This window comes from Halichoerus grypus, chromosome 6, assembly GCF_964656455.1.
Source record: "Halichoerus grypus chromosome 6, mHalGry1.hap1.1, whole genome shotgun sequence".
NCBI classification, from domain to species: domain Eukaryota; kingdom Metazoa; phylum Chordata; class Mammalia; order Carnivora; family Phocidae; genus Halichoerus; species Halichoerus grypus.
In genome coordinates, this window is record NC_135717.1 from 90,780,191 (window position 1) to 90,804,494 (window position 24,304).

At 38.4% G+C, this 24,304-nt stretch overlaps 1 protein-coding gene across 12 annotated transcripts; it reads left to right on the plus strand.

The window, feature by feature from the left end:
* The first annotated feature begins 2,137 nt into the window (after positions 1 to 2,137).
* Positions 2,138 to 23,787, plus strand: MGST1 (microsomal glutathione S-transferase 1). 12 transcript variants are annotated; one of them, XM_078075670.1, is made up of 7 exons: positions 2,138 to 2,287; positions 2,409 to 2,473; positions 8,707 to 8,854; positions 11,267 to 11,361; positions 15,825 to 15,853; positions 20,025 to 20,096; positions 23,182 to 23,208. In XM_078075670.1, the coding sequence occupies exons 3-7, from the start codon at positions 8,729 to 8,731 to the stop codon at positions 23,190 to 23,192; spliced, it is 333 nt and encodes a 110-aa protein (XP_077931796.1). In that variant the 5' UTR covers positions 2,138 to 2,287; positions 2,409 to 2,473; positions 8,707 to 8,728; the 3' UTR covers positions 23,193 to 23,208. The 12 variants fall into 12 exon arrangements, with proteins under 12 accessions (XP_077931796.1, XP_077931798.1, XP_077931797.1 ...); XM_078075666.1 differs by lacking the exons at positions 15,825 to 15,853; positions 20,025 to 20,096 and adding exons at positions 4,714 to 4,828; positions 5,376 to 5,643 and having other exon boundaries at positions 2,141 to 2,287; positions 23,182 to 23,787; XM_078075668.1 differs by lacking the exons at positions 15,825 to 15,853; positions 20,025 to 20,096 and adding exons at positions 4,714 to 4,828; positions 5,376 to 5,643 and having other exon boundaries at positions 2,141 to 2,287; positions 2,409 to 2,469; positions 23,182 to 23,787.
* Positions 23,788 to 24,304: the final 517 nt, after the last annotated feature.

Genomic DNA, 24,304 nt, shown 5'->3' on the forward strand with positions numbered 1-24,304 from the left:
CTTTTAAACTGTTTTAATATTTACTAGGGAATTACTTGTCCTAAAGCTTGAGTTGAATTTTCCTGAAAGATTTTATTATAGACTTAAAATGATGGTGAGGAGAAGGGTTCAAAGTCTGAACCCTTTCCTTTACCTGAAATAAAACAAGCTGGATAAAAACTCTTTCTGTCTGTACTCATCTAAGAGCTTATAACAAAGATGAATAGAAAGTGTAAATTCTTTACTGTCCTAGTTCCTACCCCAACTATCATTCTCATTTCTCAATTGAAATATTTTCTTCCTCAAGTTTGGTGGCCTTTGTACTTTTTTGGCCTTTGTGTTTACTAGATTATAAACGCCTTGAGCAAAATTATCTGATGTTATTTATCTTAGTTTCAGATTTTAACATCAAGCCAAATGCCTTGTATTCACTTCATAAATGTCTTTTGAATTAAATTTATTACTGTTAAGTGCTGATGTTGGACTAAAGCTAGTGTCATACATATAACAGACAGGCAATAATTGCTCATGGTTTATTGATAGCAGGAACTCAAGATTTATTCATTGATTAGTTAAGTTTGAATACATCTTATAATTAGAGCATCAGATGAGTCAGGTCCTCCCTTCTTTTCAAAAACATGTTAGAACTGCTCAACTGGAATTCTGTAGATCATTATTTAATAATAGCTCTTTGTACCTTTTTCTGTAATGTTATGGTTTGGGCTGTATCACCTCATAATAAATTAAGAGTACTAAACTCCTGTGGTGAGAATTCAGAACAGGCTCATCTCAAAGTCTGTCCTATTCCGGTTAGTGTTAAGGCCAGGTTCCAGAGTACTTTACTGAGATAAGTAAATAAACACAATTTTCAAAAGATATCGACCTGAAAATGAAGCACTACTATCTTCTGATGCTAGATTTCCCAGTACTCTACTGATAGGCTTATATAGAAATTGTTCTCAGGTTTGTGATTAATTTCTGCTTCCTAGAGCAAACTGGTAAGTCTTACTTCCTTTTTTGGTAGAATACGGACTTGTCTATCGAATCTTAGCTAGCTAGTCCTGAGGGCACCCCTTAAAACCTGAAGGAGATAAAATTAGGACAAAAAAGAAAAAAAAGAAAGAAAAAAAGGAAGGATACTACACACCAGGTGGTAAATGTGAGAAGTAGTACCAAGAGAGAAATAACATAGATTGAAAACATAAATCCTTAAATAGTTTTAGATAAAACCATGGAAGCTAGATCCATAAATATTTTTGTGGGGACTAGGAAGCTTAGAAATATCCCTAATCTAGATATTGATGTTAGAATAACCATACTTTCCTAAAACACTCCCCTGAATGTCCCTGCAAAAACCATACTGAGCTGATCCTGTAATGAATTGATTCAATATAATCCCCTCCATTTCCATTTTGGATCCTGAACATGAGGGGACAGAGTGAGGAAGCAAGCTGCTTGGGATTACAGGTTTGGAAGATTATAGGTGATCTTTACTGAACATTACATTGTGTCCGAGCCAGGTTTTGCCAGCCACGGATGCAGGGAAAGTGAAGTTCAATGGAAGGTAATTTTATGAATGATTTCTCATCATTTTCCCCCCTAGAGATTTAAATCTTCTATAAAGCTTCTAAAGCTTTCAAAATTCAACATTAAAACCTTTAAAAATTTTGTTTCCAGCTAAATAAAAGTTAACCACTTTTTCCTTGCTTTCCCACTCCCGTGCTTGCAAAGTCCAAGGACACAAAGGTCTGATACTAACTGCCAACATCTCCTCCCCACTGAATAGGGGAACCGGAAAGAAAGGCTTCCACCAGGCGCCGCAGGGGGTCAAAGAAGGAAACGGGTGGGCAGTGATTACTCTTGCACAAAAAAGTCAGGCCAGGGGCGCCTTGGTGGCTCAGTCGTTAAACATCTGCCTTCCGCTCAGGTCATGATCCCAGAGTCTTGGGATCGAGCCCCGCACCGGGCTCCCCGCTCCGCGGGAAGCCTGCTTCTCCCTCCCCCACTCCCCCTGCTTGTGTTCCTGCTCTGGCTGTGTCTCTCTCTGTCAAATAAATAAATAAAATCTGTAAAAAAAAAAAAAAAAGAAAAAGAAAAAGAAGTCAGGCCATTTAGGGGAGGTGCTTGGCGAGGCTGGGAGTCAGGCTTGAAGCGCCGGAGAGCGGATTAACTGGAAATTGGCCAGAGTGGGCGCGGTGCCCTGCGTCCCTCTCCCCGAGCGGTAAAAGCGGTAAAAGTCACCGCAGTGCCCGCGCGAGCCACCAGCTGGGACAGCTTCGCCGCCGCTGCACTCCTACTCGGACTCACCGTACGTGCCCGGGAAGGGACGCGCAAGGAAAGGGTGCGCGGTGGGCGGGAAGGAGCGAAGTGGGTGGAGCGGGTGGGCTTGAAAAGTCTTTGCCCTCCTGAAACTTCTTTGCTCTCTGTAGCTGCTAAGCTCTGGCTTTTCGATCCGTCGCCTCTGAAACGGAGTTGAGTTCCTGTACCCTGGTAGGTAAGTTTTCCCCGTGGTCAAACTCCAGGAAAGAAACTTAAGAGAATAAGTTCTTTTATGTTTACGTAGTGAGTTACTCACTTTTTATTCTCAAGCCACGCGAGCGTCCACTTTGAATGGGCCCCCTGGAACTCTGGGGTCCCAGAGACGTTAAATCACAACCTGTCAGTGGCGGAGTCGCATTCACCCTGACCCTAGTCTAGCTCCAGAGTCTCTGTGTGCTCTACGCTCTTTGTGCAAATTGTATAATATATGAAGTCGCTATAGATTAGGCAACTTCTGTTCAACCGAAGGGTGTGGAATCCTGCAGCGGCCCTGGGCAAATTGGCCTTTGCACCTACTGAAGTACAGGAAGGATTTGCTCCTCGTGGTTCACTTTGCTAGGCAAGAGGAACATTGGCAAGTTTAATGATAATAATATAACGACAATAACAAAGTGCAGGAGGACATAGATTAAACTTTGTGATATTATAGCCAGCCCCCCAGTCTGGAGGAGGAAGCCATGGGAAACTCTTATTTGGAAGGTGAGGCCTCGGATGTTACTGTTATGGCGGCCCCGGGGCAGTGGAGAGAAGGTGCATGCAAATCTCCCATCTCCTTGCTTTCTTCGAAATAGTCCCAAGGCCTCTTAGTATTCTGGGCACCTTTTTGTTTTCTCCTTTGCCCTCTGTCTGCTTTCTCTCCAAGAGAATGCCAAGTGGCTTATAATCAAGCATTGTTATAGGGGCACATGGAAAATTCCCCAGATCCTCCAGCTTACAGCCTTTCCACCGTTTGCCGTTTAAGACTAGAGTTCTTCAGGGCCTTAGCTTGTGGTGAATGCCAAACTACAGACCCTTTTTGCATCCCCACGGGGGCTTACCATACTGGGAGTTAAGATAGTAATAGGGTTTGCTGTCCTTTGCTGTTCCCCAAATAAGAGGACTATGTAGAACTTTAGTCATTTTTTTAAATGGCAAATCAGTCCCAATTTGAATATTGCTCTTGGTGGCAGAAAAGTACAATTTTTTCTAAGGGTTTGTTTTAGAGTGGAGTTTATCAGTGAGGCTGGGAAAGGAGATCAGCAGAGGCCCCTGAGAACAGCCTTACCTCACATTCTCCCAGAGCCCCCAGCATTTTCTCCCCAGCACCCAGGCCCTGAAGCATAGGAGGCCAAGATAATTGAATTATCTTTTTTTTTTTTTTAATCTTGTGGTAGTATTACATTTGTTTTAGAAGGTATGAAATTGAAGAGTCATGGCTCGAGGTTGTGTGACCAGATTTTTTGTGTGTTTCACAATATTGATGTTGCAAGGCCACCATAAATAAGAAGAGAACTTTGCCCTTTTTGGCCCAGAGCCTGTAAAGAGAAGAGGAATATTCCATGGTTGAGAGATAAAGACTCAACTGTAATAGATACAATAGGGGTAGGTGCTGTATTTGGATGAGGAGGGCAAGATAGGAATATGAGATTGGACAGAAAAAGGCCCCCAGAAACCAGAGTGGTCTAGAATTCTTAGCCTTGATGGTGGATAGCCCATGAGCTAAACACTTGAGAAAACTAGGTTCCAGTCTTGGCCCCTCCACTGTGAATTTGGGTCACATTACTCACTCCACCTCTTCAGACTTCAGCTTCCTTACATGTTATTATTAGTTTTTTTTAAAGATTTTATTTATTTATTTATTCATTTGAGAGAGCGAGAATGAGAGAGAGAGAGAGAGAGCACATGAGAGAGGGGAGGGTCAGAGGGAGAAGCAGACTCCCTGCTGAGCAGGGAGCCCGATGCGGGACTCGATTCCAGGACTCCAGGATCATGACCTGAGCCGAAGGCAGTCGCTTAACCAACTGAGCCACCCAGGCGCCCCAGCTTCCTTACATGTTAAAGGCAGAGAAAAATATTGCTTGCTCTGACTACCTTAGAATTTTCTAGATCAAGTGAGATAATGGGTAAGCTTTTTGAAAACCCTCAAATGATCTCCTCAGTGCCTAGAACAGTGCCAAAGTAGGAACTTATTTATCAAATACTTATATAATATTGACCAGTTCCCAGTGCTTTTCTAATGTCTTTAGACTTTGCTCATTTGATACTCACAAGAATCTTGTGAGATAGGAAGTATTATTAACCTCATTATACAGGTAAGGTAAGTAGGTCCCAGAGAAGTTAAACCACAACCAGTAAGTGGCAGAGCCAAATTTACCCAGACTCTAGTCTAGCTCCAGAGTCTCTGTGTGCTTCGCACTTTGCTCTTTGCCCCTTCAGAGGCATCACCTCCACCTTAGGGGACTGAGCCCAGCTCTCTGGTGAAAAAGATGGGGGTATTCTCTGCTGTGCCAACCAGTGATGGACAATGAAGGGAATGATACCCTGGACAAATGTAATTCATCATTGTAACATTTTATTCTCTCTAATTCATAACCAAGTTTCATGTTTTGTCTTTTCTTAGATTATTCATACCTCGTTCCTAGAATACTCAAAACACTTAACAATTTACACTCTTAATTATTAACACTACTACACTGCTCTCCTCCCTCCTGGCGACCTCCCCTAGTAAAAAGTGTTCAGTAATTTTGTGGGTTTTTTTTTTTTTCTTAAAGATTTCATCTACTTATTTGAGAGAGAGTAGGAGAGCACGAGTGAAGGGAAGGGGCAGAAGGAGAGGGAGAAGCGGGGCTCTGTCCCAGGACCCCGAGATCATGACCTGAGCCGAAGGCAGATGCTTATTAACCAACTGAGCCACGCAGGCGCCCCATTAATTTTGTATTGACTGCAGTGCCCAGCCGTGATGTAGGCTCAAGGCAATGTCCTGACGAATCAGCTTTGAAAAAAAGTCTAGGCCAGCACCATCTTATTCCATGCTGTAAATCACTTCTGTTTCTTTCTTTTTTTTTTTTAATTAACATATAATGTATTATTTGTTTCAGGAGTACAGGTCTGTGATTCATCAGTCTTACACAATACACAGCGCTCACCAGAGCACATCCCTCCCCAAATCACTTCTGTTTCTCAATGCCTTACCTTCTCCTCACCTGGCCCTCCGGTATGCTGGGAGTGGAAGATATTGGTCTCTGAGAAATGGTTCATGGACCTTTAGGATGTGAAGTCAGAGGCTCAGCATTGGCCCATCTCCCCAAACCACAGACTCCAGGAGTTAAGCTACATTCTTGGTGTTGGAAAAACTCTTGCTGTGAGGTACGCTTTCAATGTGTTATTCACATTGAAAGAAAAAAACCTCACATTGCCCTTTTCCTCCAACTGCTGATATCTTTGTGTTCTTTTCCCACCAGCAGCTCTGGAAGGCTTCCACTTTTTCTCTACTTTTTCAAGACCAGTTTTTAACCAAAAGGAAACCATTCTCTGGACTTATATTCCATTGCTAAATACATTTCATTCTATCCATTCTGTAGTGACCTACAGAAACTGTTTAGTTGTAAAATTATTGTTAAATAACAACAGTTCCGACTTGATAAACTTTTCTTAATTTTTTTAAATTAACATTCCTGCTGTGTTTCTTCAGATCTCTGTCCAGAGGCATAGGACTTAAGGATCCCTTATTAAGCTAATTACTTTACATGAGCTTTGAAGGATAGCGCAGTTTATTCCTGACTTCCTCCCCACCCCCGCCCCCGCTACCAGAACAAGAGCAGATACATTAAATGGTACTAAAAGTATTACCTTGCACTGAGAGCTTATATCACATTCTGTGCTTTCAAGACTGCTGACTTGTGGAGGTGGATTAATGTATCATATGCATTTGGTTTTGTTTTTTACACTGAAACATACAGTTTCTGTTTGCTTAAATCTGAAGTACATATTCAGCCTACCTTTCAAAATAGGAGTTACTGGGATGCCTGGGTGGCTCAGTCGGTTAAGCGTCTGCCTTCCGCTCACGTCATGATCCTGAGCTCCCGGGATCGAGTCCCACGTCGGGATCCCTGCTCGGTGGGGAGTCTGCTTCTCCCTTGGCTCCTCCCCCTGCTCGTGCTCTCTCTCTCTCTCAAATAAATAAATAAAATCTTTGACAAAAATAGGAGTTACTTCGGAAGTTTTGGTTTCTTCATCTGAAAAATGGGAGTAATAGTACCTACCCTGTAGCATCACTGGGAGAGGAAACAAGATGACAGATGTGAGGTGCCCCAGCCACAGGCAGGCATTCAGTCAGTGTTAGTTGAATCAGCATTAAGCACTTTACAGTCTCTTGAAGGAGACAGTGCAGTGTAGTTAGTGTAAAGATACGAAGTCAGAGACGTGGGTTTGTGTCCTAGCTTGGCTGCTTAACATCTCTGATTCACACTTTCTTCATCTGTAAAATGCATATAGTTATGAGGACTATACTAGAATAGTTACAAAGATTATGTAACACACAAAAAGTATAGGGCATAGTTGGACATTATAAAATTAAGCATATATGTATATGTGTGTTGTTTATATCACATTCACAGCAATACGTAGACAGCTATATGACCAGTCACAGAGTAGAGACGAGATATAGATTTATAGGTTATTGGTAGATGGATAAAATGATCAGAGTTTGATCGATGTCAGTCTGATAAGGTTGCATACAGGGGTTGAGTTTCAAAGGCAGGAATGGACATTTTGTCCAAGAAACCGAACTCCATGCTAAGCAGGTTAAATAGTGTTGAAGCTTGGGTGTGAGAAAAGATGTGTGTTTATGTGGAAAAGAGAGAAGAAACAGACAGCAGAGCTGATAACAGAACAAGAGGATGTTAAAAAGAATGGCTACCAGGTAAGGTAGGGAATTTAAATTTTAAGCTTTACCTGAAATTCCTACCCACTTTGACTTGAGTATCACCAGTATAGCTTAGCTTCCCTTCTGGGTACATTCCCAATTATATTTCCAACTCCAGACAGACAGACACATTCAGTGGAAGGTGAAGTAATGTGAAGAGTTACATAAAGCTACCTTCCTTCCCTTATTCCCTCTATGAGAGTCCCATAAATGCCACTTCCTTCTTTTGCATTTGCCCGGCATTTTGTTTCCATTATCCTGCTTCTCCTTGTTCACTTGTGCTGGTATGAATGATGACTATAATCATGGTGATAATGATGATCATAAGGATATAATAAACTTTATCGAGGGTTCTTCACGGGCCAGGTGCTGTGCTAAGTATAAGTATATTCCACATGGTATCTCAATTAAATCCTGACAACAAACCGCTAGGTTAGGAACTATTACTATTCCCATCTTAGAAATGAAGAAATTTAGTTTCAGAGAGGCCAAATCTCTCAACCAAAGTTAATAACCAAAAGGTGGGACTGGAATTCAGATCTTGTAACCCGGGATCTTAAATACTATTGAAATGACAAAAAGCTGTAAGGTGGGTTTCTAAAGCAGGACATATATTAGAGCTTAGGTGTTTCTTATTTTATTTTATTTTTTAAGACTTTATGTATTTGAGAGAGAGAGAGAGAGAGAGAGTGCAAGCAGGGGGGAGGGACAGAAGAAGAGGGAGAGAGAGAATCTCAAGCAGACTTCACACTGAACGCAGAGTTCAACTCGAGGCTCGATGTCAGGACCCCGAGAACATGACCTGAGCCGAAATCAAGAGTCAGATGCTTAACTGACTGAGCCCCCCAGGTGCCCCAGAACTTAGGCATTTCTTTCTTTCTTTTTTTTTTTTTTAAGATTTTATTTATTTATTTGACAGAGAGAGACACAGCGAGAGGGGGAACACAAGCAGGGGGAGTGGGAGAGGGAGAAGCAGACTCCCCGCCGAGCAGAGAGCCCAATGCAGGGCTGCATCCCAGGACCCTGAGATCATGACCTGAGCCGAAGGCAGACGCTTAATGACTGAGCCACCCAGGCACCCCAAACTTAGGCATTTCTAATCAAACATTAATGGTGCCACTATGTACATAATTTAATGTTTCTAAAGAGATCAATCCATAAACTCTGGTCTTTTGTGTCCAACTTGTGGTTCATCTTGATGCAAAAATAGGATTTTAGTTTATCTTTACAGCATTTTGCCCATTTACTTTTGCTTCTCATACCCTTACATTTTCATTTTCACTCCATGCTTGTTTGATATCTTCAAGCTTAATGTTATAGAACAGAAAAAACCCACAATATATTGTTTATTTTGAAATTTTAGAAAAGATTATTTCTCCTGCAATAACCCAAGATATTTTTGAGAACAATATGGTTAATGCTGCAATATAAGTACACCAAGTGACTGTCAGGTTATTTGAAGTATTTATGTCTGCCTTTTCTCTCTTGTCTAAACTCTTTTTAAGATTCCAGACCAAAATTGAAAAAATGGTTGACCTCACTGCGCTAATGGAAAATGAAGTATTCATGGCCTATGCTTCCTATACAACAATTATTCTTTCAAAAATGATGTTTATGAGTACTGCAACTGCATTCTATAGATTGACAAGAAAGGTAAGACATTTGGAGGCAATAATTTCCTTTAAGGGTTGGCATTTTGAAAAACAATTTTCTTAATTTACTTTTTAAAAAACTTTTTTGGTAAAGCCCAATGGCACCTTGTTTAATGTTGCAAATGAATTATGCCATCATTTGGTATAGCTGCATCTGATGTATTTATGGAACAGGTACTTTCTCCCGGAAGCTAGTAAGTGGTTTTTTTCCTTGTGGCTTTTACCTTTTGTCATGCTACTTAGTACATGAGATTCTTGGAGTGTTAAAGTTTTCAAGAAAACTCTGTGATTTTGAAGTTAATTTTGCCAACTAGAGTTTAGAAAATAGTCATTTTCCAGACAGTTAGCTGGTGTTTTTAGTTCTATTACAGGTCAAGGGTACACCTTTGGGAATAGAATTAAGTTCTTATTATCAGTAGAGCCTTTTATGACTGGGGCAAGGCATTTGAATTTTGTGTAGTTCTGACTTCTTAAGTGGATGCTATTTCTGCCCAGCATCATAAGAATGATTTTTTCTTAAACTGAGCCTTGGGAAACGTAGTAGAAATATTTTGGAAACTATATCCTATACTCAAGCAGGGTTTATAACACAGTAAGTGGGGGTAGAACAAAGCTACCTTGACAAAGTTAAAACTATTTTCATTGGTGTGGTCCTTGTCCCTAGTCAGCAATTTCTTCCTGGAAACCACCTATTTCTCTCTGTCTTTTTTATTTATTTGTTTATTTATTTATTTAGAGAGCGGAAGAGGAAGGGAAGAGAGAGAATCTTAAGCGGGCTTCACGCCCAGCGCAGAGCCCAACATGGGGCTCAATCTCACTACCCCAAGATCAAGACCTGAGCCGAAATCAAAAGTCGGATGCTTAACTGACTGAACCACCCCCAGGCGTGCCCCCCCACACCTATTTCTCTCTGAGTGCCTATCCCGAGTTTTTATCCTTCAGAGACTTGCTTTTATCTAGAGGTTATAGTCATCCTTAAGGTATTTCCCTGTTACTGTCTTGAGGTATAATTCCTTCCCAAGGATATTTGCATTTTAATGGGGGGGCACCTACAGACATATTTAAGTCTCGTAAATATAAGAGGTCCAGGTGTCAAAGCAGCAGGCTGTAAAGTGGCTTCCTGCCACTGGGTCCACAGTGTCCTCTAGAAACGGGGTAGTACTAAGCATAGCAGAAATGTACCCCATCTTACAAGAAAAGGAGAAAACTCAAATTCATGGAGTGCCAGTGATAGTGCCAGGAGCCATGTGATAGTCTTTGTATGTACAAAATCATGGAATTGTTAGTATTATCATGTGAAGTGAGAATTAGTCCCCCCATTTTATAGATGAGGACCTGAATGAAAGTCAGACAGGTTAAGTAGCGTACCCAAGGTTATACACCAATAAAGAGTGAAGCTGAGATTCTAATTCGGATTGCTTTAAACTCAAATCCCATGCACACTTTCCACTGTAATACATTTATTTACTTATTTGAAACATATTTATTGAACATCTAGCATGTGCCAAGCATTTATTTAGAAACAAGACAGACAGAGCTGATCTCAAGAGCTGATACTGTATCATGTCCCTTCCCATCAGTTCCCTCAACATCTTTATCTGAAATAAATGCTTATGTCATATTTAGAAAAAAAAATGTAATATTTATAGCTTTCTAAGCTTAAATTAGGCTAATTTTGTAGTTCATGTTTTTCTTTATTATAAATTATTAAACAGTGGAACATACTTAAATATTTTTTAAATGCCTTTTTCAAGTTTCAAGGGATGGGGAGATCATATCAAACAGCATAATAATTTGCAGGAAGGAATAAATGAACATATGCCCTAGAACACGTACTTGGTATTTTTAGGAATGCCGTTCAACTTCTTATGTTTCACTATATTATTCAACCCAAAGTGTTTGTTAATTCAGCCAAAGAAAAGAGATACACATATCCTAATAAAGAACAAAATATACTTCCTGCCCTTCATTCTTATACTTCTTGCCTGGTCTCTAACATCCATGGTTAGTAAATTAAAGACTTTCATATGAGCCAACCAGTTGGGAATGTTAATACTCTTGAGGGAAGTTTCATCAACATCACTATAAAAAGATGCCAGTTCACCATAATAATAGTCAATGATGGCTTGGAATTAGGCTCTCTTTTCCATTTTTGCTTCCTTTTCACTATTTTTATACATTAGTTTTTATTTAAGTTCTTATTTATGCTTTTCTTTAAAAAATGCTTTTCACTGTCAGGAAAAGCTTAAAGTCTAGATCCCTCCCCGTGTTTGAACTCCAGATTTTCTTTTCATAAGGGCCAACCTGGATGCCTGTGTTTCTTCCGTTAAAATGCAAGTAACTTATCAGGTAGAATACTCCCATGTTATTTGGCATTTGAAATACATTTTTTTTTTCTTGGAATTTGGAATAGGTTTTTGCCAACCCAGAAGACTGTGCTGGCTTTGGCAAGGGAGAAAATGCCAAGAAGTATCTTCGGACAGATGACAGAGTGGAACGTGTACGGAGGTAAACCCACTGTCTCCTGAAATTATTTACTTGATCAAAGAATTTTGGTCAAGGAGTTCAGTGAGGATGTTGGGGATCATAAGGGAGAAAAGTCAGTGATCTTAACTAGTCCATATAATAATTATAGAAAATTAGGGATCTAGAAGTCTCCAACTCTCACTGCAATTGCACATGCCAATTTCCTACTTCCTGGGGGTTAATGACTTTGTTCTCTGTAGGGATTTTTCAAAAAGGCTTACAGGTAGAAGGTAAAATGAGGATGGTGGATTTTTGCAGTTTTGTCATCTTTCTCCAGAGCTGAGAGTGTCAGCTTGTGTGAAACATTGAAGATACTTTTGCATAAGACTCAAAATATGAACGTGGGAAATCTTGCCTTCCTTTTTCTCTCTCCTTTATAGGTATTATGTTTAATGTACTGAGAATTCAATGAACAATGAAAAGCAATAAGCCAAGATACCATCCACACAGCTTCCTAATAATATAATTAATACTCTGCTTTAAAAAAGCAAATTGAATTCTAGTTCTGAAGGTATACTTCTTAATCCTTGCCATAAAGTCATGTAAATTGCAAACTTTCTTTTTCACCTTTACTGAACTGTAGTCAACAAATAAAATTGTAAGACATATAAAGTACATAGCATCATGAGTTGATACACATATATGTTGTGAAATGTTTATCCCCGTCGAGTTCATTAACACATCCATGACCTCCAGATTTACCACCCCCTTTGTTTTTTTATGTGAACATTTAAGTTCTAATCTGTTAGCAGATTTCAATTATAGAGTACAGTGTTATTAACTATAGTCACCATGTTACACTTTAGATCTTCAGACCCTCTTCATCTTATAACTGAAATTTTGTACCCTTTTACCGGCCTCTCCTTATTTCCCCCCGCAGCCCCTGGCAACCACCTTTCTACTGTTTCTGAGTTTGACTTTTTTTTTTTTCCCCTGTCTTTTAGATTCCACATATAAGTGATACCATACAACATTTGTCTTTCTCCGTCTGCTTTATTTTACCTAGCATAGTGCCCTTCAGGTTCATCCATGTTGTTGTGCATAACTTTTTTAAGGGTGAATAATGTTCTGTTGCACATACATACCACATTTTCTTTATCCATTCATCTGCTGATGGACACTGAAGTTGTTTCTAGATCTTGGCTATTGTGAATAAAGCTGCAGTGAACATGGGAGTGCAGATACCTCTTTGGAATAATGGTTTCTTTTTCTTTTTCTTTTCTTTTCTTTTTTTTTTTTTGGATATATACCCAGAAGTGGAATTGCTGGATCCTCTGGTAGTTCTATTTTTAATTTTTTGTGGACCCTCCAAACTGTTTTCCATAGTGGCTATACGAGTTTACATTCCTACCAACAGGGTTCCCTTTTTTCCACATCTTTGCCAGCTAGCATTTATTATCTCTTGTCCTTTTGACAATAACCATCCTGAGAGAGGGGAGGCTAATCAAAACCATTGATTTTTGGATGATTTTGAATAAAAATCAATGGTTTTGGATGTCTTCTTTGGACAAAAGTGACTACTCACGTCCTTGCTTATTTATTAATTGGGTTATTATTATTACTATTATTATTATTGTTATGGAGCTATATAAGTTCCTTGTATATTTTGGATATTAACCGCCTATCAGGTATGTGGCTTGTGAATACTTCCTCTGTAGATTGTTTTTCCATTTTAGTGATGGTTTCCTTTGCTGAGCAGAGGCTTTTTGGTTTGATATAGACCCATGTGTTTATTTTTGCTTTTGTCGTCTTTGATTTTGGTGTCAAATCCAAAAAAATCATTGCCAAAGCCAATGTCAGGGAGCTTACCTTCTATGTTTTCTTCCAGGAATCTTATGGTTTCAGATCTTATGTTCAAGTCTTTAATTTATTTTGAGTTAATTTTTGTGTATAGTATAAAATAGGGGTCAGGTTTCATTCTTTTGCATGTGGAAATCCAGTTTTCCCAACACAGTTTATTGAAGAGACTAGCCTTTTCTATTGCATATTATTGGTTCTTTTGTAAAAAATTAATTGACTATAAGTGCATGGGTTTATTTCTGGGTTTTCTATTCTGTTTCATTGATCTGTGTGTCTGCTTTTATGCCAATACCATACTGCCTTGATTACTGTAGCTTTGTAATACAGTTAGAAATCAGGAAGTGTGATACCTCCAGCCCTTATTCTTCTTTCTCAGAATTGCTTTGGATTATTCCGGGTCTTTTGTGGTTTCATACAAACTTTAAGGTTGTTTTTTCTATTTCTCTAAAAAAAATACCATTGGGATTTTGAGAGGGGGTGCATTGAATCTGTAGTTCACTTTGGATAGTATGGACATTTTAACAATATTAATTCTTCCAATCTGTGAACACAGAGTATCTTTCCATTTATTTGTGTCTTCAATTTTTTTTGTCAGTGTCTTGTAGTTTTCAGTCATAGATCTTCCACCTCCTTGGTGAAATTTACTCTTCAGTATTTTATTCTTTTTGATGCTATTGTAAATTGAATTCTTAATTTCTCTTTCTGATAGTTCATTGTTAGTGTAAAAAATGCAACTGATTTTTGTGTACTGATTTCATATCCTACAACTTCTCTGAGTTCATTTATTAGTTCTAACAGTTGTTTAGTGGAATTAGGGTTTCCAATATAATATGTCATCTGCAAATAGAGATAATTTTACTTCTTTCTTTACAATTGGATGACTTTTATTTCTTGCTCTCGATTTAATTGTTCTGGCTAGGACTTCCAAACTATGCTGAACAAAAGTGGTGAGAGTGGGCATCCTTATGTTATTCCTGATCTTAAAGGAAACATTTTCAGCTTTTCATGATGTATGATGTATGTTGTTAGCTGTGGGATTGTCCTGTATGGCCTTCACTGTGTTGAAGTACATTCCCTCTATATCCAATTCATTGAGAGTTTTTGTCATGAAGGAATTATGAATTTTGTCAAATGCTTTTTCGGTATCTATTGAGATGATTATACTATTTTTGTCCTTCTTTTTGTTAATGTGGTATTGATTTACAGATGTTGAACCATCCTTACATCTCATTTGATAACAGTGTATGATTCTTTAAGGCCTTTTAATTAAACTGTTGAATTTGGTTTGCTAATATTTTGTTGAGGATTTTCATATCTGTGTTCATCAGGATATTGACCTGTGATTTTCTTTTCTTGTAGTGTCCTTATCTAGCTTTAGTATCAGAGTAGTGCTGGCCTGGTAAAATAAGTTTAGAAGTGTTCCATTCTCTTCTACTTTTTTGGAAGAGTTTGAGAAGAATTGGTATTAATTCTTCTTTAAATGATTGGTAGAATTCACCAGTGAAGCTATATGGTCCTGGATTTCTTCACTGGGAGGTTTTTGATTACTGATTCAATCTCATTACTAGTAATTGGTCTGCTCAGATTTTCTATTTCTTCATGATTCAGTCTTGGTAGGTTGTATGTTTCTAGGAATTTGTCCATTTCTTCCAGGTTGTCCACTTTGTTGGTAATTGTTCATACTAGTCTCCTTCATATTTCTGTGGTATCAGTTGGAATGTCTCAACTTTCAATTCTAATTATTTTATTTATTTGAATCCTTCCTTTTTTTCTTCTTGGTAAGTCTAAGGATTTATCTTATTTTATCTTTTCAAAAATACAGTTCTTCATTTCTTTGGCCTCTTCTATTTCTCTTTAGGCTATATTTCATTTATTTGCTCTATAATCTTTGTTATTTCCCTCATTTTTCTAACTCTGGTTTTAATTTGTTTTCCTTTTTCTCGTTTCTTGAGGGTTAAAGTTAGGTTGTTTATATGATATCTTTCTTTTTCTTAATGTAGGTATCTATCACTATAAACTTCCCTCTTAGAACTGCTTTTGCTTTATCCCATAAGTTTTGGTATTTTCTGTTTCTATCTTCATTTGTCTCAAGATACTTTTTTTAATTTCTCTTGATTTCTTCTTTAACCCATTTGTTGTTTAGTAGCATGTCGTTTAATCTTCACATATTTGTGAATTTTTCAGTTTTCTTCTTGTAATTGATTTCTAGTTTCATACTGTTATGGTTGAAATAGATGCTTGATACAACTTCAAACTTCTTAAATTTATTAAGGCTTGTTTTTGGCCTAACATATGATCTGTCCTGGAGAATATTCCATGTGTATTTGAGAAGAATGTGTATTGTTGCTGTTGGATGGTGTGTTTTTTAAATGTCTTTTGGGTTCATCTAAGCTAATGTATAGTTTAAGTCCAATGTTTTCTTATTGATTTTTTGTCTGGATGATCTATCTGTTATTGAAAGTAGGGTATTAAAGTCCCTTACTATTATTATTGTATTGTTACTTCTCCCTTTAGATCTGTTAATATTTGCTTTATATATTTAGGTGCTCCTGTATTAGGTGCATAAGTATTTACTAATGTTATATCATCTGATGAATTGACCTCCTTCACCATTATATAATGGCTTTCTTTGTCTTTTGTTACAGTCTTTCGCTTGAAGTCTGTTTTGTCTCATGTAAGTATGGCTTCCTGCTTTCTTTTCTGTTCCATTTCCATGGAATATCTTTTTCCATCCCTTCACTTTCAGTACCTATATCCTTAAAGCTGAAGTGAGTCTTTTATAGGCAGAAATAGTTGGGTCTTGTTTTTTAATCCATTCCATCATTCTGTGTCTTTTGTTACAGTTATTTTTGCTACTTTTGTCTTCTAGTCTTTATACTAGAGTTATGCGATGTACCCACCATCATTACATTAGTGTATTTTGAATTTAATTATACTTGCTTTTACTGGTGAGTTTAATACTTTCATGTGTTTTCTTCTTACTAATTAGTGTCCTTCTGTTTCAGCTTAAAGAACATTCTTGAACATTTCTAGCTGCTGTAGTGGTTATGAACACTTTCAGCTTTTGTTTGGAGAATTCTTTCTCTCTCCTTCAATTCTGAAGGACAACTTTGTCAGGTGGAGGAGGATTCCTGCTGGCAGTTTTAATTTTTTATTATTTATTTATTTTGAGACCTTAGAATATATCATCCCACTCTCTTCTGCCTTGTAGTTTCTGGTAAAAAATATGCTGATAGTCGTATGGGGGTTCCCTTGTATGAAACAAGCTACTTTTCTCTTGCTGCTTTTAAGATTCTCTCCTGTCTTTAACTTTTGGTAATTTAGTTATAATGGGTTTCAGTGTGGGTCTCTGTGGATTCATTTTTTGTTACTTCTGAAGTTCCTACATCTGGATGTCTGTTTCTTTCTCTGGGTTAGGAAAGTTTTTAGCCATTATTTTTTTGATTAAGCTTTCTGCCCTCTTTTCACTCTCGTCTACTTCTGGGACCTGCCTAATATGTACTTTCATCTTTTTGATGGTATTCCATAAGTTCCATAAACTATATTTACTCTTTTTCTTTTTTCTTTTTTTCTTTTTGTGCCTCCAGTTAGATGAATTCCATCGCCCTGTTTTCAAGTTCGCTGATCCTTTCTTTTGCTTGATCTGGCCTGTGTTGAACCCCTCTATTGGATTTTTAAATTCATTTATATTCTTCTGCTCTGTGATTTCTTTTTGATATTTTTTAATATTTTCTTTTGCTATTGAAATTCTGACTTTGTTCATGCATTTCTCTCCTGACCTTGGTGAGCATCTTTTGACTATTATTTTGAACTCTCTATTAGGTTACTTATTTCTATTTCATTAAGATCTGTTTCTGTAAATTTATCTTGTTCTTCGGTTTGAAACATATCCCCCTATTTTTACATTTTCCTTGGCTCTGCATTGGTTTCTCTGCATTAGATAAAACAACCACTTCTCCAGGTTTTGACAGAGTGGTCTCATGTAGGAGATGAAACTTGTCAGTCATCCTGGCCTGAGCCTCTGGTTGTCTCTCAGACCTTTGTGATTATCCAAGCTGCCTTCTTTGTTTTTACTGGCTCCCAATTGTTCTGGGTGTGCCAAGACTTGTCACATGTTCCAAAGGGAGGAACACAGTCAAGATCTAGATATAGGCTGATTGGAAGCTGGATGCTCAGGTAGCAGCGGGAAAAGTATGTAGTTAAGCCCCTTCTGGGGAGATCCTGGATTTGGGCATTTTTGTCTACTCCCTCTGTGCTGGACCTAGATATAGCCATGGGGAGGGATAGCTGCAGTGACTGCTTGGGCTTGTTGAGAATGATTCTTTGTTTGCTGTATTTTTATGGGACTCATGAGTGGTAGTGCTATTAGCTATCAGGGCCTGGTGATCCGGAGACCGAGCCGTAGGGCTGCAGCCATAAAAACTGGAGTGCATACAGGTATATGAGCTCCTTCCAGAGAGATTCTGGTGACTGGGATCAAGCTAGAGGGAGAAGGTGGGGGAGATGTCTGCTGGCTTCCCTGGTTTCTAGGAAGGATCAAAGCCCAACCCTAGATGCATGCATGCTGACACTTAGGCAGTAGATTTCAAAGTATGCAGTTGGATCCCTTTCAAGAAAAGACTGGGAGATGGACAATTTTGCCTGCTCCCTCCGTGCTGACACAGCAAGTCTTGTGCTTCCCTTAACAACTTCTCTTCTGTTTGCCGTAAGTCTTACGGGTCTTGGGAATGCAATCCTCATTGATTTTCAGAGCTAGATATTTTGGGGTCCCATCCTTTGGTGAGAGTCCTAAATGTTTGGGCACTAAATGTGGGGTCCAAACCGATTGCTCCTCAGAAAGAAGCTTGGAGTTGGGAGTTCCCTTTCAACTGTATGGCACTCTGCTGGGGGCGGGGTTTATGGCAAGACTGTGTCTCAGCCTTTCCTACCCATTTCAATGTGGGTGTTTGCTCAATGTGTAGCAGTCACTTAGCTGGCTTCTGGATTTCTTTCAGAGACAATTACTTTGTGTGTAGCTGTACATTTGATGTGGCTGTGGGAGGAAGGGAGTTCAGGAGCCTCCTACGTCACCATCTTGGATAACCCGCTTCCCCCACAGAATTTTTTATAGTGGGATTCTATTACCAATCTATTAGTTACCTTTTTCTAACATCTGAAACATCAAAGTTATATACCGTCTTCTCACTTAGTATTTTCTAACGCTCATCCAAACGTGGTTCAATTTAGGCACATTTCAAGGAATAAGTAAAATTATATAAAATTAAAGAAACAGTGAAGTGTTTTCATAGCCATACTTAAACATACAGATATTTCGTTTTGTGGTGAATAGTTAAGATAGGAAACATCATGAGTATATTTGATGCACTGTTTCAATTTGGTGAGTATGAATAGGTGAACTGGATACTGAAATAAAAGAATTTTATTTCTGTAATTCAGGAACCAGCTGGAGTTTCTAAACCCTCTAGGACCTAGATCATATTTGCATTATCACTTTTCTTGATTCCCTGTGAAAGTCTGAAGCCCCTCCCAAGATTTCTGCAGATTCCCTCTGGTATATGATCTCAAGATTCACTCTCAGTCTGGGTTTCTACACGTGTGCATGTTTCCATAGTCTACATTTTGTTAGGCTGATGTAAACTTGGCTCTTTCCTCAACTCTCAACAAACCAACTTAAAAAATGTGGATAAAAGAGACTTGATGAAATTGAGGTGCAGAGTTTACATTATGGCAACACAAACATTTCAAGTTGTATGTTAGACAGCTTTGACAGTGTCCTTCAGCATCCTGTCCCTGGGGAAGTTGCACTGTACCTTCTTCCCCTCAAATAATGCCCACCATCACACCATTTTGCAGGTTCTTCTTTGGCTCCATATACTCTTCTGCTCTTCTAGTACCAAAATTATGCAAAAAATTTAACCCCAAGTTATTTATTAAACAAGAATGTTTTTCTCCTAAGAGGAAGTCTGTGCTAGGTAGTTTGAATAAAATGTTAACTTCTGCTTCACTTAGTTATGTGTTTGTTAAATTAACGGTCCTACCGAGTAAATCAGCCAGTCTTAAAAATGGACGATTCCAAGAATGTGGATCTAAAATGGTTTCAGGACAAAGAATGTGAAAATTTCAAACAGTATCAGAAAATTGTAAGTGTTATGATGAAAACGAATAAACAGTAGAAAAGGTGAGTACAGCTTTGTGGCGTTGCCAAAACCACCAAAGAGACATTAAGCAGTTTAAAACTTTTGTCTTTACCTTTTTGTACATCCCTTCTAGAGCAGATAATCACATACATGATGCTGATCATGACCCTATACTCATAACATTGCCCAGGACTTGAAAGTGATAACAGTTAGATGCTCAATAGCATTAGTAAGTTTGAAGGGAACATCCAAGTGTCATGTGTGAAAGCTTAACAAAAGATATTTTAATTTTGAGATTTTAGATTTTTCCCCATTCTCCCCTCCCACCCCAACCCCCCCCCCCCTCCCATGCCAATAAGACTGACTGTACTTCTAGAGGAGAAAGCCCTTATTGAAGCTAGTCAGGTTGTGAACAATTTACCTTAGTTCTTTCTGAAAGGAATCCGTGTCCTCGAAGAGGTGCAGCGACTGTGTGCACAGCGCCCCCTGGTGATCAGACACTGCCTTTTCAGTGTGGCAACAGAAGAGTCTCCAAGAAAGACAAGGTGTCCAGTTGCCAGTTGTATTTTTTGAGACCTTATCGACACCATCAAAAAGTTTCTAGTAACAGTTCGCTTTTGGAGATACTTTTCAGATAACGAGTTTCCATAATCTCCTCATTTGATTTTTAACCTGGATTTTTTTTTTCCATTACTTCCACATATAAAGCTATTTCTATCAGTATATCCCAATGGCAGGGACTGAATGGGGCTACAAATGAAGTGACAGGTATGCTTTCAGGTATGCAATATTGAGAAAATTAATACATACACATATGGGGCAAATAAGTAAAAACATAAAGTAATATATGTGGAAATATCAAGATAAGTGGCTTAAAGTAAGTGACTTGCATTCTGGACAGACAAAAATCAGAGATGATTAGAAAACATTTTACGTATGTATTTATTTAATCCCATCTCGCCGTGTTCTAGAAAGAATATGAGACCATATACCCATTCAGTACAACAAGATGAAAAGAAAGTTGCAAAGTAATCAGGGCAGCTGGAGAAATAAAGAGAACCATTCAAAAGGAAAAGAAGGCAGGCTTGGGTTTGGTATATAAGGGAAGGGAGAGACGTTTAGAACATACTACCTTCAAAGGCAAATAATACCCTTTCACTGAGTGTTTAATGGAATATAGGTGACACTCACTGGGGATTCTGTCAAGGGACTGAGCCTTGGGCTGGGAGTTGAACTAGATGGCTTCCCTTCTGGCCCCAGTGCCTGAATAAAGCATTCACTGAGAGATCATTGTGTGGACATTACTGTCATTTCTTGTATTAGGGTACTGTAAAAGAACTTCCTTGCCCTTGAGGGGTTTATAACTTTTCCCTTGAAAATAAGACCAACACACATGTAGTAATTAGAGAATGATATAAGGCAGCCTCTTATTAGATGTTAAGTTGTGGGGGACAAGGTGTAAGTTCTTAAAATATTTAGGAATATTGCATGAAGGAAGAGCTTGAAGGATATTAGGATTTGAGAAGAGGAAGAGGAGAGAGATCATGGCAATTTGGAATAATTTCTTTGTGGGAATTTGGGCACACTGCTCTATGTTGAGCGTGAAGAGCTTTGGCTGAGATAAGGGAGTCTGGAAGAGTCTGGTATGAGGCTCCTTTTGTACTTGGCCACCCCCAGACAATTCTCAAAGATGTGTAGTAACATTGGTCCAGGTCAGGTGGATGACGCTGAAATCCAGGTGGTTCTGATCTGAGGCAGGGAGGTGTGACTGGAGCATCATGAGCACAGAGAAGGGTTGGTGGGAAGGTCAGCCACAGAACAAGCCTATACCAAGGGGCGTCTGTCTAAAAGAGAAAGGAAAATGGGAGCAGGAATCATCACGGGGGGAAGGGGATAGACCCAGATAGAAAGTGGTTGTGAAAACTGAAATTAGCACCTGCTAATAGATTTTGAAAGCAGTCTAGAAAGGACTCAAAGATGAAAGAAGCTGCGCCATCATAAGATGAACTCTGTCGTTTGAGCAGAGAAAGGGTTCCAGTGGACAGGTGATACTGAACTACGGCAGGTGCTCACTGGGAGAGCTGGGAAACCGAATGCCCTGGCCAGGGTCTAAAAAGATGGCGTGAATTAGCATTGAGTATGTCATGAATTAGCATTGAAGATGAGGGTCTGTTGAAAACAGGCCTTCCTAGGACGAGGAGCAGTGTTATCTGTAAGATCATTTGGAGGACTGAGGACAGGGAAAGAGAGTTGAAGAGGAGAAATAAGATAGAGGGAAGCCAGAAAAAAATGAGGGGCTAGTAAGGTCGAAAGAAGCCCTCCTCCGACCTTCCTTCCCTCAACCCCCAGTGAACCACATTACTTCTTACTGTCTTTGACTTTCTTCTCTGTTTTAAAACTGCATTCTATTTACCAATTGCTTAAGTAGGCTTAGAAGTAGACATTGTTTTCCATGGGGTCTCCCTTTTAAAACTTCTTCCCCAACTTTAAAATGTCTGTCCTTTTAGAAAGTTGTGAGGGAGAAAACTAACATGGCCAAGATTGGAAGTGATGTTGTATCTGTAGTGCGGCAGGAGAATTCAAAGGACCAAAACAAATAGCCTTGGTGTAATTGGTGAACTGGACCCTTCCTTAGTAGGAAATAGTATTCCTGTCCCTTCTTGCCCACCTTGCTCTCAGTAGCCTGTTCCATGATGGAGTGGGGATGGGAACACTCATATCTTTCTGTCTTTTGCTTTTACTTAGAAACAGGTCATTCTTTATATAAATCTTTCAAAACCATTACTTATCTAGGTGACTGTCACCTTCTCCAAACCTTTATGTTGTCACCATCTTTGTCAGGAACCTATGGAAACCAGGAGAAAGGAAAGGAGGGGGAGACAATGGTGATTATTGAGCAGGCAATATGTAATCATTTTTTGGTAGAAGAAAGGAAAGTGACATAAAACTAATTTTTTTTTTTGTTTTAAAATACCTATCAATAGCTGATAAGCTCTCTCAAAAATCTTAACTTCTAGTCTAGATTCTAAAGCAGTTTTAAATCTGGCTACTTAAACAGGGACATTAGATTTTAAAATTAAGCACTTCAAAAAAAATCAAGTCAATAATAAATGAGCCTTCTGTTCACAACCCTAGCCAGAGAAACCCAAGGTGCCATGAACTGGAGGAAATCATCTAGCTATGGTATAAAGATAAAATTTAGGAAACATATCTTTCTATGGTCTATAATTTTTGTGTATTCTTTGTACTTTGCTCCCTCGGTTAGCTAATTCTTTTTGTAATTTGAGGATAGATTGGCTAAAATTTTACCCATATTTGAAAGGCTACTTATGTATTCTGTTATTTGAAGTTGAGAGCGTAAGATTCTTGGTATTGAATTGGTAAATTAATTGTTGGCAACCTAGTAGTTGGGGTGAATGGGCAAGGATTGTCTGAGTAACCATTCTGTAGACTGGCAGAAGTGAGGGAGTAGTCTTATGAAAGATTATAACCAAAAGTTCTTTCTTTTGGAAAGAAGAGTTTTAAGAAGACTCTTGAATTGCTATTGTATGAACCTCAGAAGAAAAAATATTTCATATCTACAAAACTGAAATGAGTTTTATGACACAGATGCAATTTTGATGTTCTTGAAAGTGAAAAGTGTCTTCTCTGTTATATGTTGAGATACGCTAAAGATAGAACCGAAAATAATAAGACATTTTAAATAAAAGCCAAATGGTTAAAGAAACAAGGCAATTTGAAAAAGAAAATAAATCTGCATTTTTAAGATCCACTAACATTATATTTAGTTTTAGAAGAAAGGGAAAAATGAATGGATTTCTATGGATTTTGAAATCAGTGTTTTCCTAATCATCTTTTCCTACAGAGCTCACCTGAATGACCTTGAAAATATTGTGCCATTTCTTGGTATTGGCCTTCTGTATTCCTTGAGTGCTCCAGATCTCTCTACGGCCCTCCTGCACTTCAGACTCTTTGTTGGAGCGCGGATCTACCACACGATCGCGTATTTGACACCCCTTCCCCAGCCAAATCGGGCGTTGGCTTTCTTTGTTGGATATGGAGTTACTTTTTCAATGGCTTACAGGTTGCTGAAAAGCCAATTGTACTTGTAAAGAGAATCATACAACTCATCCAATTATTTTCTAAGAATTCTGTACCTCCAATTTATAATGAATGCTTTTTTAGATTCTAAGTGGGAGGAGAGCAGAGAAATTAAGATGGGGCAAACAGTCTGAATGTTAACATCACCAATATCATTTATTCTTGTTCTATATTTGTACTCAAAATTTCACATAATTCTTAAATCTTTTGACTTCTTCTTTAAGTGCCTTGTTGTAAATTCTGATTATAATTTGTAACATTCATTCAACATTTAATATTTGAAATCTACAAAAAGGGTGAATGCATGTGTGATAAACCTATATTGCAATATTGCTGAATCGGACACATGAAATAAAGAATTTAAAGAATAGTTTTATTTGGTTCAATTTTTCCCAACTTATATTTTCAAAAGTTTTAAACCTACAAAAAAGTGGAAAGGTAATACAATGAACCTTTATATATCTTTCATCTAGATTTACCAATTGTTGACATTTTTGCATATTTGCTTTTGCTCTATCACTCAATGTTTTTTCAGATTAATTTGAAAGTAAGTTGCAGATATCATGATATTTCACTTCTGAATACTTCAACATGTATCTCCTGTGAATAAGACAATCTTCAAATAACATTATCACACACAAGAAATTTAACAATATAATAATATTATATATATATAATTCATACTTAAATTTCCCCAATTTTCCTAATAATGTCCTTTATAACTGCTATATTTTTTTAAAAGATTCATTTATTTATTCAGAGCGAGAGAGAGAGAGAGAGAGAACATGAGTGGGCGGGGCAGAGGGAAAGAGAATCTCAAGCAGACTCTGCCCTGAGCATGGAGCTCGACATGGGGCTCGATCCCTCAACCCTGAGATCAGGACCTG